Raw genomic sequence first — 15,427 nt, 5'->3', positions numbered from 1 at the left:
AAAAAAACCAATAGAACACTTGTTTAAAATACACTAAAAGATAAAATACTTTCCAACAAATTTTATGTGGTCAGCATTACTTTGATATCAACTACAATAACTTAAAAAAAAGGATAGCACACACCAATATTAGTCATGAACATAGGTATAAAAAAACTTTAAGTATTAACAATCCAAATCTTGCAATGTATAAAACTGGCTTTGTATACCAGGTCTACATGAAGGTACCCCAAGATTGAAAGGGAGTTGTAATATCTATTAACCTATTAATAAATGGTAACAGAATAAAAAAGCACAAAAACCAAATGATCCTCTCAAAAGATGCAGCAATTTCTCCCTCCTCCCTGCAGAAAGCCAATAAATCAGAATGGAAGAAAATTTATACAAACTGAAAAAAGCACATTATCAAAAATGTATAGCTAATATCCTAATAGTAAAAAGAATTATTTCCACAGCATAAATAAAGCAAGAATATTCACTTTTATCACCTCTAGGTGACCTATCATAGAGATTATAGCCAGTACAATTCAGTGAGAAAAGAAATTAAAAGTATACAGTCTGTACAAGAAGTTAAGGTTTGCATCTTTGCAGATACTATGATTTTATTTGTAGAAAATCCTATGGAATCTATAATCAATTTTTGTAAGATTACAGGATTCAGGGGTAATATATAAAAATCTAACTCTGTGTGTGTGTGTGTGTGTGTGTGTGTCTGTGTCTGTGTGTGGTGTGTGTGTGTGTGTGTGTGTGTGTGTGTGTGTGTGTGTGTGTGTGTGTGTGTGTGTGTGTGTGTGTGTGTGTGTGTGTGTGTGTGTGTGTGTGTGTGTGTGTGTGTGTGTGTGTGTGTGTGTGTGTGTGTGTATTTTTTTAGTCTGAGACCAGAACTCAAACAGTATCTGATGCTGTTGCTCACTGGCTGGTGCTCACCACTGAAACCATGCTTCCAATCTAAAATTCAATTATATTCCTACTTACTAGAAGCTAATAAATCAAAAAGGAAATTATGAAAGTAATTCCACACTTGGGAGGCATGGATGGTTCAATAGCAGAGTGACAGTCATGAACTTCACTGGGTGCAAGTGTGAGGCCTTTAGTTCAAAGCCTGGTACTAGAAGATAAAGGAAAGTAATTCCATTCAGAATGATGTAAAAAACATCACTCACGAATGAGTTTATCACAAGAACTTCAAGCAGTACCCAGTGGTTCATGTGTAATATTCAGGAGGCTAAAGTGCGGAGCACTGTGACTCAAAGCCAGCCCAATAAGAAAAGTCTGAAAATCTATAAAGAGAGAGAGCAGATAATTACCTATAACTAAGAGTGGAAATTGACTGTTAATAGACACAGTGGAATATTTTTGGAATAATAAAATTGCTTTAACGTTGGATTATGGTAAAGATTGTACAACCATGTAAATATACTAAAATACTTGAATTTTACATTCACAATGAATGGATTTTATGGTTTGTACATCGTACGGTAAGCTTTTGAATATTAAAAACAAGTCAAGCTAATAAAGATAAATATTCATGATATAGTAATGAGGTTACAATAGAATGCACGGCATTGTTAATGGAGACAGAAGTGCATCTGCAGAATTTTTCCACTCCTTTCTGTAAGTTTTAAAAGTTGTAGAATAAGAGATTAAGTAATTCTATTTTTCTCTAGGGCTTTTCTTTTAGAAAAGCACAAGTGGCCATAATCTGTAACATTTCCCACTAACTTAAAATAGGACAATAACCTTTTAAATCTCATGAAAGTAAACATCCCCATTTATCTTAAAATATGCAACTCTATTTGCTTTTGGTGAAACCTTATAATTTAGGGTTCCATTTTTTACTATTTAATATGCTACTCAAGAAAGAGCTATACACAACTGTTGGGCATTTCCAATAAAGAAAACCATTAATTTTTCAAATCATATTACCAATAGGTAATAAATCTATCAAAAGGCATAAACATCTATGTGCTATCTATTTCAGATGACTCATTTAATCCTTGCAACACCCTTTTCCTCTTATAAATGTTATAAAACAGATATTTAATATTTGTGTCTTAAAATAAAGTAATGGCTGGGAAAGGGTGAGCCTGTATTTACAGACAGGTTAAAGAATTGCCTTTGATAAGAAATGTATGCATTATCCTGCCCATGTAATTGTAGCCCCTCTGTACAGTATGTTCTCAAATAAAATAAAATAAAATTAAAAAAAAAAAAAAGAATTGCCTTTGACACACAACTAGTAGATGATAAGCCAGCATTCAAAGTTAGAACTTTTTCTGTGTTTTTCTCTTAGTCTTTGCTGGATTTTGATCACAAAGAATTTTCTTTTGTCCATAAGATTCACTGATGAAGAGGCCATATGCTCTGTGAAACCAAATTTGTTAGTGACCCATCTGTGACAGAGAGCAGTATATATTTGCCAAACCTATTCCCTGACAGGCAGCATGGTTTTGTGACAATAAGTTCCAAAGCTCTAGATTCCAATCCTAGCTCTGCCACCCAATGTAGAGTACAGCACAATAAAATCCCGTCCAGCCATTCCTGATGCTCTCCAGCCTTGCTGGGTCTTACCTCCACAATCTTTACAGACACTTTCCTCTTCCTGAAATCACTGGAGGCTGGTACCAACCCATGCCTTTGGGGACAAACCACCTGAGGTTGAAACCGGTTGGCCATTTACTAGTTGTCTGATTTTAGGAAACTAGATAACCAGTTTCCTCAGCTAGATGTAGGTATTGCTTAAAATCTGAATCTCTAGTGCATTTATGATGATTCAGCAAAATAAAGTGTGACTGACTCAACAACTAGCATTCAGGGTATGTACAGTCAACAGCAGCTATTACTGGAGTTAACTGTTTCAAATCTTTCTTGAACCACATGGGACATCAGTCAGTCACTGAGCTAGCCCTAACTTCTATGTATGTGGCCTTGATAGCTTTATGTCCAGACAGTGTATGCCTGCCTGAGAAATGTTCATGACTCAACAAAACCCCATATCACAGGCAGCACCATTAAAGCAATGCCATGGGATATGGTGACCAGAGTCCTTTCTGTTCTTAAAGTCATACAACCAATACTTCTGTACTATTCTCCTTGTTTTTCTGAGTCTTGGTTTTCTGAAAGTAGGAAACACAGCCCAGGTAAGGATCAAGTTAAGAATTTGAAAGTACCATGGAACTGGTATGCCTTTGCAGAAAATAGAAGAGAGGAGAGACCCACTCACCATCTTATTAATTATGTTCATGAAATATCTTAACATACAGCGCATAGCATACTCTGTGTATCAGAAAACACACAGGCAAAGGGACGAGTAAGAGAAAAATGGTATAGACTCAGATCTTTTTAAGGATTTATAATAGGTTTACACTTTCAAGTAGGAATAAGGAAAATGATTTCTTAATCTATTTTAAGAAGACCCTTTGAAGATATCCAGTTCTGTATTCAAATCAGAGTTTTTCTATCACAAATGGGGCTCAGTGTCTTGCCACTTCTAAAATATGAGACCACTCAGAAAGAACTCACCAAGTAATGGTAGTATGCATTTAATTCTGACTTTGCTAGTCATTATTACTTCTCCAGTTTTACTAGGGAATGGCTCCCAATCACACTGACCCATAGCTGAGATCTGCCCTGTGCCACAATGTCCCTCAGCCATCCAAATACCCCAGGAAGATGGCTGTCAGGATCACACTGCCAGAAGGCCCCTGGGGCTTGACTGAGAGACCCACGGATTCTTATTGATATTCCTAATAATGAAAGAAGAAAGCAGCCAAGTAAACTCAGTCCAACAGCTTGGCATCAAGAGAATTTCCCTGGTTAGAAAGAAAGCACATTGCTCTTCTAAAGAATTTCCAGAGAAGGAGATTTCTGCAGCCTCATTTGGTATCCTGGTCCATGTCTAACAACTGTCAACTCAGAGTTCTGAGGCAGCAAACAAATATTTGGGGAAGGGATTGGGCATTTCTTTGTTCTTACTGTGGGGAATGAGCTTGGTCTTGCACGTGTTTTAAATCAGCAAGTTCTGATATTGGGTGGAGAGGTACCATTCCCCAGAAACTCTCTAAATAGAGAACTGCAAGGGTCAGAAGCACACTTTTTTTTTTTTTTAATCTTCGGTTCTATTTAGATTCAGGGTCAAAGCCTGGGGCTTCGGGAGCTGAATCCTGCTTGTGGCCGGTGCAGGAATCTTTTAGGTATAAATTTGAATGCCTTTGTCTGCTTGGAGTAAGCATGGAGTTTTGTAATTCTAGTTCCTTCGGTCTCCTCATTTCCTGGAACTTGCACAATTCGCTCACTTACTCAGCCTGTCCTTAGAAAATATAATCAAGCCCCTACCAAGGTCAAGCTATGTGCTCCTCTAGCTATTTGGGAAATAAGAGAGTAAAGTTTCCTTTTTAAACCTTGCTCATTTGAGGATTACATTTTAGTGTATATAGAAAATAGCAAACAAATCAAACAAATTATACAACGTAGGTATACATTAGGGAGGATGATCAGGAGTATCAGAGAAGGAAAATGTGGTTTCTAAGAAAGGGAAAGTTGAGAGAAATATGTGAAGTAATGCATGAAGAGAAATGTGTGAGGTGACCTTGTGAAAATGTGGGAAGAATGTTCCTGGCAGAGATATAGCCAATACAAGGCCCTGAAGTGGGACTAGCAATAAGAAAAACAGTCTGTATGAGATACATCTTTCCTAGAAGAAGGCAGTATCTTGTTAAACCTACTATAGAAACTTCTGATAGGAATGAATACAGTCCTGGACTATTACCTACACAGCTTCCTAGATTAGGTATGGTGTTGTTCCTTGATGGTTGGGCAAGAAAATGGAAGCCCTACCCTTCTGTTTATGTCAGTAGCACCAACATTCTTCTAAGAACCCAAGATCTGAAATCCCATCTCCTTCTACTTTGTCACCAAGTCACCTGAGACCTTCCTTCCTCAAACCTCTCAGCCCCTGCCTTGTTTATTTCTCTGCCAATGCTGCTGTCCAGGTATTCTAGCTGGAGACAGGAAGACTGGACAGGCTGAGGAAGGATTCTGCAGAAGTCTGACACTACGGGTGGGGGATATAGCTACAACAGAAAGATGCGGAGGCATCATTAGACGAGATGGGCAACAGGTCAGCCCCAGACCGTGCAGAGACCTGAAGGCCATATCATGGCTCCAATGAGTAAATGAAGGGTTGGAAACAGAGAGTGACATGATCAAGACATGCAAGAGTTAGATACAATAGTATCCACCTATAATTCCAGCACTAGAGAGGGTGAGCTGGAGGACTGGTTTTAACAGGCCAGCCTGAAACACATAATGAGTTCCAGGCCAGCCTGGATTACACTGTGGAACTCTTTCCCCAGAAAAAAGAAAAAGAAAAAGAAGAGAAGAGGGGAGGGAAGAACAGAGGAAGGGAAAGGAAAAAGGGACTCGCTCTTGCTATGAAAGTAGGGATCAGAGGGAAGAGCACACACACAGATATCAGTTGGGATGTTTAAGTAATGTAGGCAAAGGATGAAGGCACATTTCTAGAAATAGAACACATAGATTTGACCTATTTGGATCCTAGCTTATCACTGAGTGATCTTGGGAAATTCCCTGAACAAAATGACCCTAAGTTTTGACTTCTCACCTATAAAACAGGAATGAATCCCTCTTCCTTACTTGCCTTGTAAAGATGATCAAATGGATATAAATGTGTTTTGCAAACTATAATAAAGGTTCTATGAATGTAGGAGATTTACATTACTGTTTAATCCCACCTGAGTTACCATCTCTTCTGGCCCCTTCTAACAACCATATGCTTTACCCATGGGCTTCTTATTTTCCATATTTTATCTCAGAAATTCAATCTCCTCCAGAATGCACTTGTTTTCATTATCATGGCCAACCTAAGAAATGCTATGATTATTTCTCAGCACCATTAGCATATTTTCTACTCATTAACCCATTTAATCATCCCAACCATAGGCAGATAACTCCAATCCTATTTTACAGGTTAAAATATTGAGGCAAGAAATAGTAACGTGGTCCAAGGTCACAAATTGAAGAGTTGTAGTGGGATGTTAACCTTGATGTCTGGCTCCAGGATGCATGCTGTGTGACCTGCTCCCTCTCTAAACACGCCTCCCCTCCTTTTCCCCTCACCCCGGCGATGCTGTTCTAAGCAGATGTGCCTACACTGCGGCTTCTGGCACATGGCCACCTCTCCATGTGAGAGAAATGGCTCAAGACCCAAGAGCTTTATGCAGGTTTGCTATATGGAAACAGCACTGCAGCGGACAAATGCCCACAGCACTTACAAGGCTCACAGGACTCAAACTGATGAGCACCCGCCCCTGCAGGAAGATGATTAAAACTCCACCATTAAACCAAGCTGAGATTACAGGAGACCATTCTTAAAGTAGCTTTTCATCAGGGGATTCTCTCTCTATATATATATATATATTTTTTTTTCCTTGACAATTTCCTTAATGGCCAGAAAGGCTATATGTTAGAAGAACAAAGGAGACCCAAGGGCAAAGAGCAGATTTTCACCAAGGCACGAATGGGATGGGGGGAAGGGGAGCGGAGGGGGGGTAGAGAGCAGAGAAAAATTAAACAGGCAGTGGAGAGATGCACCCCTCTTTTATTCCTGCATAATGTACCAGTGCTGCCCACCCCACCTCCTTTGGCCTTCTTCTCCAGGGGGCACTAACAGCAGCCCAGAGCTCATGAAAATTTAAACAGACTGATCGATAGGGACAGAATGGTGAATTGTCCATCTGCAAATTACCAAGTACCTCATGAATATTTAAGGAACTAAGCTAGGAATGGGGAGAAGAAGGAATTCAGGACTTTAGTTTTCCCTCTGGGTGGGCGGGGGGGGGAGGGGAGGATATAAAAAAAAAAAAAAAGATAAAAGGATGTTGATCCTTACTGAGCACCAGCATCCAAAGTCGAACCAACAAGTGAAATGAAATATGAACAAGTCCTGTCTATCATCACTCTTTTCCCCAAGCCAGAAGGTAGAACCAAGTCCAAGGCTACTTGAGGTGAGTACCTGCCACTACATACTGGAAATGCTCCAGTTAGACACAGATTTCTCACTTTCTCAGAACCTATCACAGGCTCACGCCCTATGCCTTTATGATTGCTGTTCCTTTTGCCCAAAATGTGGTTCCCTCATTTGTCTACTTGGATGGCAGGAGAGTCAAGAAGAACACAGATCTGGAGTCAAATTGCTTAGGTTCTGGTCCTGCCCCTGCTGTTACTGCTCTGAGGTAAATTAATCCAGAAGCCACATTGTGGAAGATGGAATATTGGAGGCCTGTAGCCTCCAAATATACTTACCATAGCTAAGAAACAGGCCAGAGAGGGAAGAAAGAACAAAAATAATACCAACAAACCAATTAAGCTCCAATGGAGAGCTAGATTGGGATGCCATGATGACCTGACATGAGCCAGGAGACAGGTCACAGGACATGATCATGGAGACACACATCGTGTGGCATAATGGTGGCTGGGCTGGGCTGGGCCTAAATAGGGTCCAAGCACGGGAAGTCCACAGGAAATTGCCAGTCCCAGGCTCTGGACTGACAGAGTCAGTAACCTATCAGCCAAGTGTCCCAAGTGCCCGCTGCTGCCTTCAGGGATCTGGGAATGCCCATCACCTGGCAGGTAGGTAATGGCTGGGGCATTTCCTTCTCCCAGCATGAAGACAAGATTCCAGACCCTACCATCCACCATGCGGCCAATATGGCACAGCCAGACCTGGCCTCCTTACTTTATTGCTAGCTATAAGAACTTGGGTTAGTTAACTTCTTGTTCTTCATTTCCTCTTGAATAAAACCAGGGGTAGTGACTACCACCTTTTAGCGCTATTGGGAGGATCTGGCTACACAATGCATGCGCACCCATTTCAGCCACAGTAAAGGCACATTAGGAGCTTGCTATGATCATCAGGGACTCCTTCCACATTTGTTCATCTCAAGATTCTGTAGCCTCTATCCTGAGCCTCCTCAGGCTTAGATCCAGCCATAGTCATAGGACTTAGCAGATTTCAGCAGTTTGTCAAGCTCTATCATAGCAAGTTCCAGACAGGCAAAGCTTAATGCTGCTAAGCTCTGTAAAGCAAGTGACTCCAGAATAGTACCTGGTGTCAGGTAGACACATGACAAACACTGAGTAGGTAGGAGCATCCATAGGGGAAAACACCACAGGTCTGTCCATACCTTTGTGACAACACAGCATGCAGCCCAGATGTCTTCAGAGGACTGCTCATGGTGGTTGAATTGAGGCTCCCACTTCTTAATTGGCTGGTCTGCAAAAGCCACAAGAACCCCTCTCTGGTCCACTAGGGCTGCACGGACGCTTCCTGTTCCAACATCGACACCTACATAGTAGCTGCTCATCTCTTGTTCTCCACCTGACATTGTAGTCCTCCAGCTGTCATGAACCAATACAGAACCCACGTGACTCATGACAACCAGTGGACCTGCAAAGACAGAAAACATGAAGGTGGAAGTGAAATGGAGAGTACCCACTTAACTGTGGCCATTTATCACTTATTTATCCAACAAAAGTTTCTTGTTTATTGATTTGGGTGATATTAGGCTTTGTGCTGCTAGAGGTACCCTACCATTTAAGCTACGATCAGTGTTCTCTTAGCTGTAGTTATTTCTTTTAATAAAGTCTCATTTTGGTTTTTGTTGTTGTTTTTTAAACTCCAGCTAACCTGGACCAAGATCCTCTTCTTTGTGTTTCTTCTGTAGCTGGGCTAACAGGTACATACCACCACATATAGCTTTATACGCATTGACATAGGGTCTTGTGAAATTTTTGCACAGACTGGTCTGGAGGCTTAATCCACCTCATAGTCAACTTCTGAGCAACTAGAATTATAGACATGAGCCACCATACCTGGCCCCAACAAAAGTTTTTACAGATGCTATGCTAGGTGCGTGGTAAGACAGTCATGGCTTCAGATATGGATGGTATTCCCATTCCTGGAACGGGAATGTAATTACATATTAAGCAAAGTTGTAGTAAGTGCAAATAAGAGGTAGAGACAATGGCAATGAATCTGTTCTTAAAGAATTTGAATTCACATGACAGTGGCCATGGTCCTGAAAAGGAATCCTCTTTCCAGTCAGCCATTAACTACTGGGCATCTATTCTAGACCAAGTAGTATGAAAAGGACATATACATGGCCTCAATTCCTCACTAAGATTCTAGAAAGTGAGTGTCTTTAAATCTCTGTTGTCCCAATGATCAAGGTGAGACGGCAAGAAGTAGGTAACTTTTTGTTGCATGTTAGGTCCCACTCAGAAATAGCAAAAACACATTATTACACATGATGCCAAAGACTTATGAGAACACAGGACTGTGGGAAGAAAAGGAATTTACATAGCCTCACTCACGGGCTGCCTGGTCTAAGGTCCCATGTCTGTTCTCGCAATCCCACATCTCCTCTCTCCTTTCTTTCATGAAAGCTTGCAGTATCATTCTGGAGAAGAGGCAAATATATCATAGTGGTGTCATGAGGTGAGTGAGAATTGGGAGCAGCCCCAGGGGAAGCAGGATCAGGAATTTGTTAGATAATCTGTTTTCCTTACAGCCCACTGGTGAGTTACAAGGAAATCTGACCAGAGAATGCTCAGGTATTCCTTTGCCCTTGTGGCTGCTCAAATCCCCTCTGGTCAAATTAGCACATATGACATAGAAATCTCACAGAGGCTTTTCATTTTCTGTCTACCACACAAAGAGCAACCCAGAGACGACAACACTAGTACACATGCTGCAACTCCCCAGTGAGCTTGGGGCAGAACTGAAGCAATCTAAGTGCCCAGAGTCCAATTTCAACCAAGTCCAATTTCAGCAGCTCCTTGTACCCTTCTACTTCGGGAAAGATAATGTTTCCTTGGTCAGATCACACATGGGGGCCCTAAAGCAAGTCAGCCAGCAGATGTGCGATTACTGCTTCCTGGATATATATTCCAAAAAGAAAAGAGAAGAGAAGAGAAGAGAAGAGAAGAGTGAGAAAGAGAGAAAGAGAGGACGGAAGGAAGGAAGGAAGGAAGGAAGGAAGGAAGAGGTAGGGAGGAAGGGAAGAAGGGAAGGAGGGAGGAAGACAAGAGAGAGAAAGAAAGAGAGAGAGAGAGAGAAAGAAAGAGAGAGAGAAAGAAAGAAAGAAAGAAAGAAAGAAAGAAAGAAAGAAAGAAAGAAAGAAAGAAAGAAAGAAAGAAAGAAAGGAAGAAAGGAAGGAAGGAAGAAAGGAAGAAAGGAAGAAGAGAAAAAAGGAAAGATTATTAAATGCAAGTGCTTCTAACTTAAGTCTTTCGTTCGATTTCCTTCCTTACATAATCTGTTTTACTTTGGGGCAATGTGCTAGGCAATTTCAGCATATGCGTCACATGGTGTTCACATGAACTGAGATGGGGCAGGCTGTAACATTCCCAGGCTGTCCTAGAGGTACTCTGTCATTGTCCTAGTATCACTATGTGGCAATTCACTATACCTACTAGTGAACTGTTGCCTTCTAATCTTTGTATTCTTCATCTATCCAACAGAAAATACTTCCTGATTTTCTTACAATCACCTATCTTTTAAACTCTGTGATACTCACTGTTTCCCACACTAAACTGCAAACATAATTCTTAGAAGCAATGGCATTTTGCAATTGACTGGTAACATCTTTTCTCTTTGTGGTATATGAAATAACAGTACTTCTCACAATCAGCCATGTCTGAGACTCAAAGAAGTGTAGATTGTGTCAGGTACTAGGCCCCCCAGCTAAGGACACAGGGAGGGATAGAATCGGGAGGATGCCTTGGTGCAGAGCCTCCTCAGTTTCTTTGCCTGAAAAGAGGAGGAAGACTGACCCAACTTAACTGCTCTACCCTCCCTGCACCAACCAGTCATCTCCTTGCCCCACTTGGGATTCTCTCCACTTCTCCCTGTCCACTGTGAAAACACAGGAAGCTGCTCCTTGACACTGGCCCTAGCAAGCCAAGAGCTCTCTGTCCTTTAGTACATCTTAGACGATGCTACACTTGGAGAGAAACAAGGAAAGAAATAGGAAATGAAGCATCTATATGAATCTTTGGCTTATACAGACCTAGCTAATCACTAGCAAGGCTTCTCTCCCTCCTGCCAACAGCAAGAAGAAAGATTCTCCACGGGCCTGACTCAGATCCACATAGCAGGCTTCCTCACTTTTAATTCTGTCTTCCTTTGCAGAAAATACATCCTTTTAGTACCCACACATCTTGATTCCTCTCCACTTAAGTCTAAAGAAGCAGACCTCCACTATCTAGCTGACCATGGGCTTGCTCCAGTTCAGGTTCTGGATCTAGGGAAGAGCCTGTCCTTCAGGAGATCTCCCCCACCTCATACACAGAGTACAGCAGTGTTACCATTACCCAATTGACTCCATCTGCTGCCTGGGTCACAGCAGGATGCCCAGTGCATGACACAGCACACAGCAGAAACTCAACAAGTCCTCTGTGACTCAGTGAATGACCTGGATATCTTTGGAACCTACACTTAGGGAAATCATAAAAGGCAACAAGTTTACTACACATCTGATCCTCTGCTAAGCAGCATGCTTACAAAGCCATTTTAAATCCTTAGTGCAATTCTCCAAAACAGTAACAATTACCATTTCCATTTTGCTCATGAGCAAATTGGGTCCTAGACAGATAAAAGACTCCAAAGGTTCATGTAACTAATGAGTAGTACAACTGAAAGCAAACCATTCCCTCTTACCTCAAAGCCTCTAACCTTTCTGGGCATGCTCTATTGCCTTCTGATATACTCCCATTCCTGAATGCTCTGTTAGGCTCTGTTAGGGCCCTGGCCTAGGGTACTTAGGCTAGATAACTCAGAATCCAGGATGTCTTCTTCAGAGACTGATCTTCCACAAACCCAGTGAACCATCATTTGCATAACATCACATCAAGGCATCCCAGAAAATTCTCTCTGGGAGCCCAGGCGTCAGACCTCCCAGCAACATCTACCCAAACACCCCAGTTCTGTTCTGTTTTGTTTTGAATTTTATTTTTATCTTTAAGTAGTTGTACAAAGGAGGTGTCATTCAACAAAGTAGTCTACAAATCTAACGAATCTTGATCAATGTCACTCCCTTACATCATTCTCCCTTATCCCTCTCAACCCAAACCCTTCCCTCAATTTTCTTAGTTTTGTAGAACAAGCATTGAATTTTATGACTGCATCTCCCCAATGCCACCCTTTCTTTCTTCATTCATCTACCTAGTGCATATTTTCCTAAGAGATGCTAATAGAGATTAAGTGGTTTAGGTTCAACATTTCCCCCCCCTGTTAAATAATCTCTGAGATTGTTTCTATACCTTGAACCCAAAAATAAGCAAGTGAGAGCCCTTGAGTAGCTAGTTAGCTTCCCTGCAAGCTGATGCAGGCAGCACAAAAGCTTAGCAGGGCATTCTCTCTCTCCAATGAGAGTCATCTGCTCCTCCTCCCCTGTGCCCTTTGTTCTGGAGCAACAAGTACTGTCTGCTCTCTGTGCCCTGGACTCCAAATCATATTCCACTGGTACCTCTGAGCCACAGAAAGTGAGCTCAAATTGCAAAACTGAAAATAGTATTCCTTTTCAAGTGTATTTATTTGTATTTAGGATCCTCATTGTGCCAATCATTTCCATACACATGCTCAACCCAAACAGGCTGTGAAACCTATAACTATCTCAGAGATTAGGGTGGAAGCAGTTTGCCCCAAATTACCCAAACAGTAACCCTCACCCAGGGATTTGAACTCCAGCTTCCAATACCAAGTTCCTTCCCTAATACCAAGCTAAAAGCCGAAAAGCCTTTGGTAACTTCAAATAACATCACTTAAAAAAAAAAAAAAAAAAAGCCAGAACAACCCAGTGAGGTATCCAGAAAAAAGGCCCTATTTCCTAGACAAGGAAATTAAGGTTCCCCAGAAGATGAAGCTGATTATGACCACATGGCATGAAGCAGAGGGACTAGAATTCCAGGCTATGTCAGTGCAGCTCCAAAACCTACTTATGAATGGTGAGTTCAAACTTTAGTTCCATTTCTTTCTTTTTTTTTTTTAAGCAAAGATGAATACTCTAAAAAGAAAAACAGCTGTTAAGGGTGTGGGGAGGGTAGTCAGGCCGAGAAAAATAAGAGCATGGGCTGTGGGTAGCCAAGAGAAAGAAAAATACTGGAGAGAAATTCAAGCTGTGCCGCACACGATTCCTGAGCCATGCCTAACTTCTCAGTCTACAAAGTCTCAGTCTCAGAGGCCCCAAACGGCCTCCTTCCAATTCCCCAGCATGAGCTGCTCTGACTTTTAGCCTCTATTTATGATCAAAAGGCTGCTCCGTATGATAAATATTTATACGGTTCATTAAATAACGGCCTGTATAAATATTATTAGAAATGTGCCACAGGAAACCACAGACTTTGCAGTTGATTGTTTTATAAATGTGCAAGCTGCTCAGATGCCCTGTGAAGAAAAGAAGGGGGACCCGGAAATCAAGGCTGTTCTATTTCGCCTATCTAAAGAAGGAATTAATGCTACAAATACTGTGATTAAAAATATATGTGTGTATGTGTAGGTGTGTGTGTGTTTCTGTTTTCCTCTTCTTTTCCCGCTAAATAACCTAGTAGCAGAGGCAGTACTTCCCAGGCCCCCAGCCCACTGGGATAGATGAGCTTGCCTTACCTTTGATTCTATTTCTTAAAGAGCTACCCCTGCAGGATTGATTCGGTTGGTGACCGAGACTACAGAACATATCCCAGGAATCAGTGAAGGCTTTTAATTGCCTCTCTCAACTTTGATCTTTGGACTCAGCTGGGAGTTTGTGTACTCAAGCCCCACACAAATTATTTATTTGGTTACATTGCAATCAGGAGTTTGGTACAACTAGTTAGATGAAGCTAAGTACTGAGTAAACTTCAGCCTCTTTAACAGCAAGGATTAAATAATCTTACTTTTTATAAGTCTCACATGCTTTAAGATGGTAAATTTTGACATAGGAGAAAAAGAATTTGACAACAATAAAAAACTGGTTCTCTCTGTGGTCCCAGCAAAGCAAATGCTCTTGGGAGCAGGTACTTCCCTCTTAAAGTAAAAGTTGTCTCCCATAGTCTTCCTCCACAGTTCCAGCTTTGCAGCTCAGGGAAGACTTTTTTTATTTTTGTGTTCTCAGGTTGCCCACACTAACTCAAAAGAAATCCAAATACTTCATAGATCCCAAATTTGTAGAGTTTGTGGCAACTACACAAGCCATCTTTTATCCAGACCTACCTGTGGCCTGGCACTATGAGCATACTTCCAATGAGGTATGGGGTGACCATCCCAGTTTGTGGCATCAGAGGGAAGGAAGGCACAAGGCAGTAGCACAACCATCCCCTGGCAGCTGCTGAGAAGCTAGGTCTAGCTCTTACCTAGGCCAGTTCCTAGAGAGCTAAGATAATCTTCCATCCATCACTGATGTCCAACACTCATGTATAACAAAGGACCTGGTCTACTGCAGCAAGGGAAATGGGGAAGAGGGGGAATGCGGCGGTGGAGGGGAGGGGAACTGTGTGAGTCAGAGAATAAGAAACAGGAACTTCTTGATTTAAGGGAGTTAGGGCAAAGGGAGGGGCAACAACAAAAAACAAAAATTAAAATCAAAAGTAGACATATTCCTTGACCAACAAATAATATCCAACAGACGCTTTCTGCCTAAAGAAAATGCTAGTTCTGGGCTGGGAAGTTGGCTCAATGGTAGAGTGCTTGCCTTGCATGCATGAGGCCCTGTGGCTCAAGTGGTAGGGTGCCTTGAGCTGAAGCGATGAGGGACAGCCCCAGGCCCAGAGTTCAGCCCCCATGACCAACCAAAAGAAAAAGCCAGTTCTCAGACTCAGATGAAAATCTAAATATCAAACCAAAAAAAAAAAAATCAAAACACACACCCACAAAAACCCTTGCTCTACTCTGAGGGCCACCCCCTCACACCTGGAGTCACTCAACTGGAAAGACCTCAAGATTCTGAATACCCAAGATTCACAAAGGAGCTGCAGGGCATGCAGTTCCTCAAGACTCTGTAAGAGCATGAAGAAACCCCAGACACCACAGAATATGAGAAAACACCAACACATGTATTGTTTCTCAGCCCAGGTGTTCTCAAAAGAAGTACCAACCAGGAGTGTGACAGTTCCCCCACCAACAGGAAGGGGACTGTCCTGCCAAGTGAGCACATGGGCCACACCTGTCTTAGCCACCTGTCTATTCCTAGTGCATACACAGAGTAAATTCAGTACGCAGGGCACAGGAAGGAGCTGAGACATGGATAAAGCAAGTGTCCCAGTCACTCCACCTGGAAAAAAAGGAAGACAATTCACACTGAAAAATCAGTTCTTCAACCCTACGTGGTAGAGTGAGGTGTGAAGGTCACTGGACTGGAGCAGGAATCAGGAG

At 41.8% G+C, this 15,427-nt stretch overlaps 1 protein-coding gene across 5 annotated transcripts in view; it reads right to left on the bottom strand.

The window, feature by feature from the left end:
• Window positions 1-15,427, bottom strand: part of Fggy (FGGY carbohydrate kinase domain containing) — a 377,144-nt gene that overhangs the window by 345,710 nt on the left and 16,007 nt on the right. For 2 of the 5 annotated variants that reach the window (XM_069987159.1, XM_069987163.1), the window contains exons 1-2: window positions 13,685-13,762; window positions 8,205-8,467 (exon numbers count right to left, since the gene is read on the bottom strand). The exons of 1 other annotated variant lie outside the window; for it this stretch is intronic. In XM_069987159.1, coding sequence (XP_069843260.1) covers window positions 8,205-8,467; window positions 13,685-13,754 — 333 coding nt within the window. In that variant the 5' untranslated portion in view covers window positions 13,755-13,762. Of the gene's footprint in view, window positions 1-8,204; window positions 8,468-13,684; window positions 13,763-15,427 lie in introns of those variants that run through there. 2 more of the 5 variants (XM_069987161.1, XM_069987162.1) reach the window with 1 other exon arrangement.

Source organism: Dipodomys merriami, unplaced genomic scaffold, assembly GCF_024711535.1.
Source record: "Dipodomys merriami isolate MVZ:Mamm:240054 unplaced genomic scaffold, mDipMer1.0.p SCAF_34, whole genome shotgun sequence".
Classification (NCBI taxonomy): domain Eukaryota; kingdom Metazoa; phylum Chordata; class Mammalia; order Rodentia; family Heteromyidae; genus Dipodomys; species Dipodomys merriami.
This window is presented reverse-complemented; position numbering and strand designations above follow the sequence as displayed.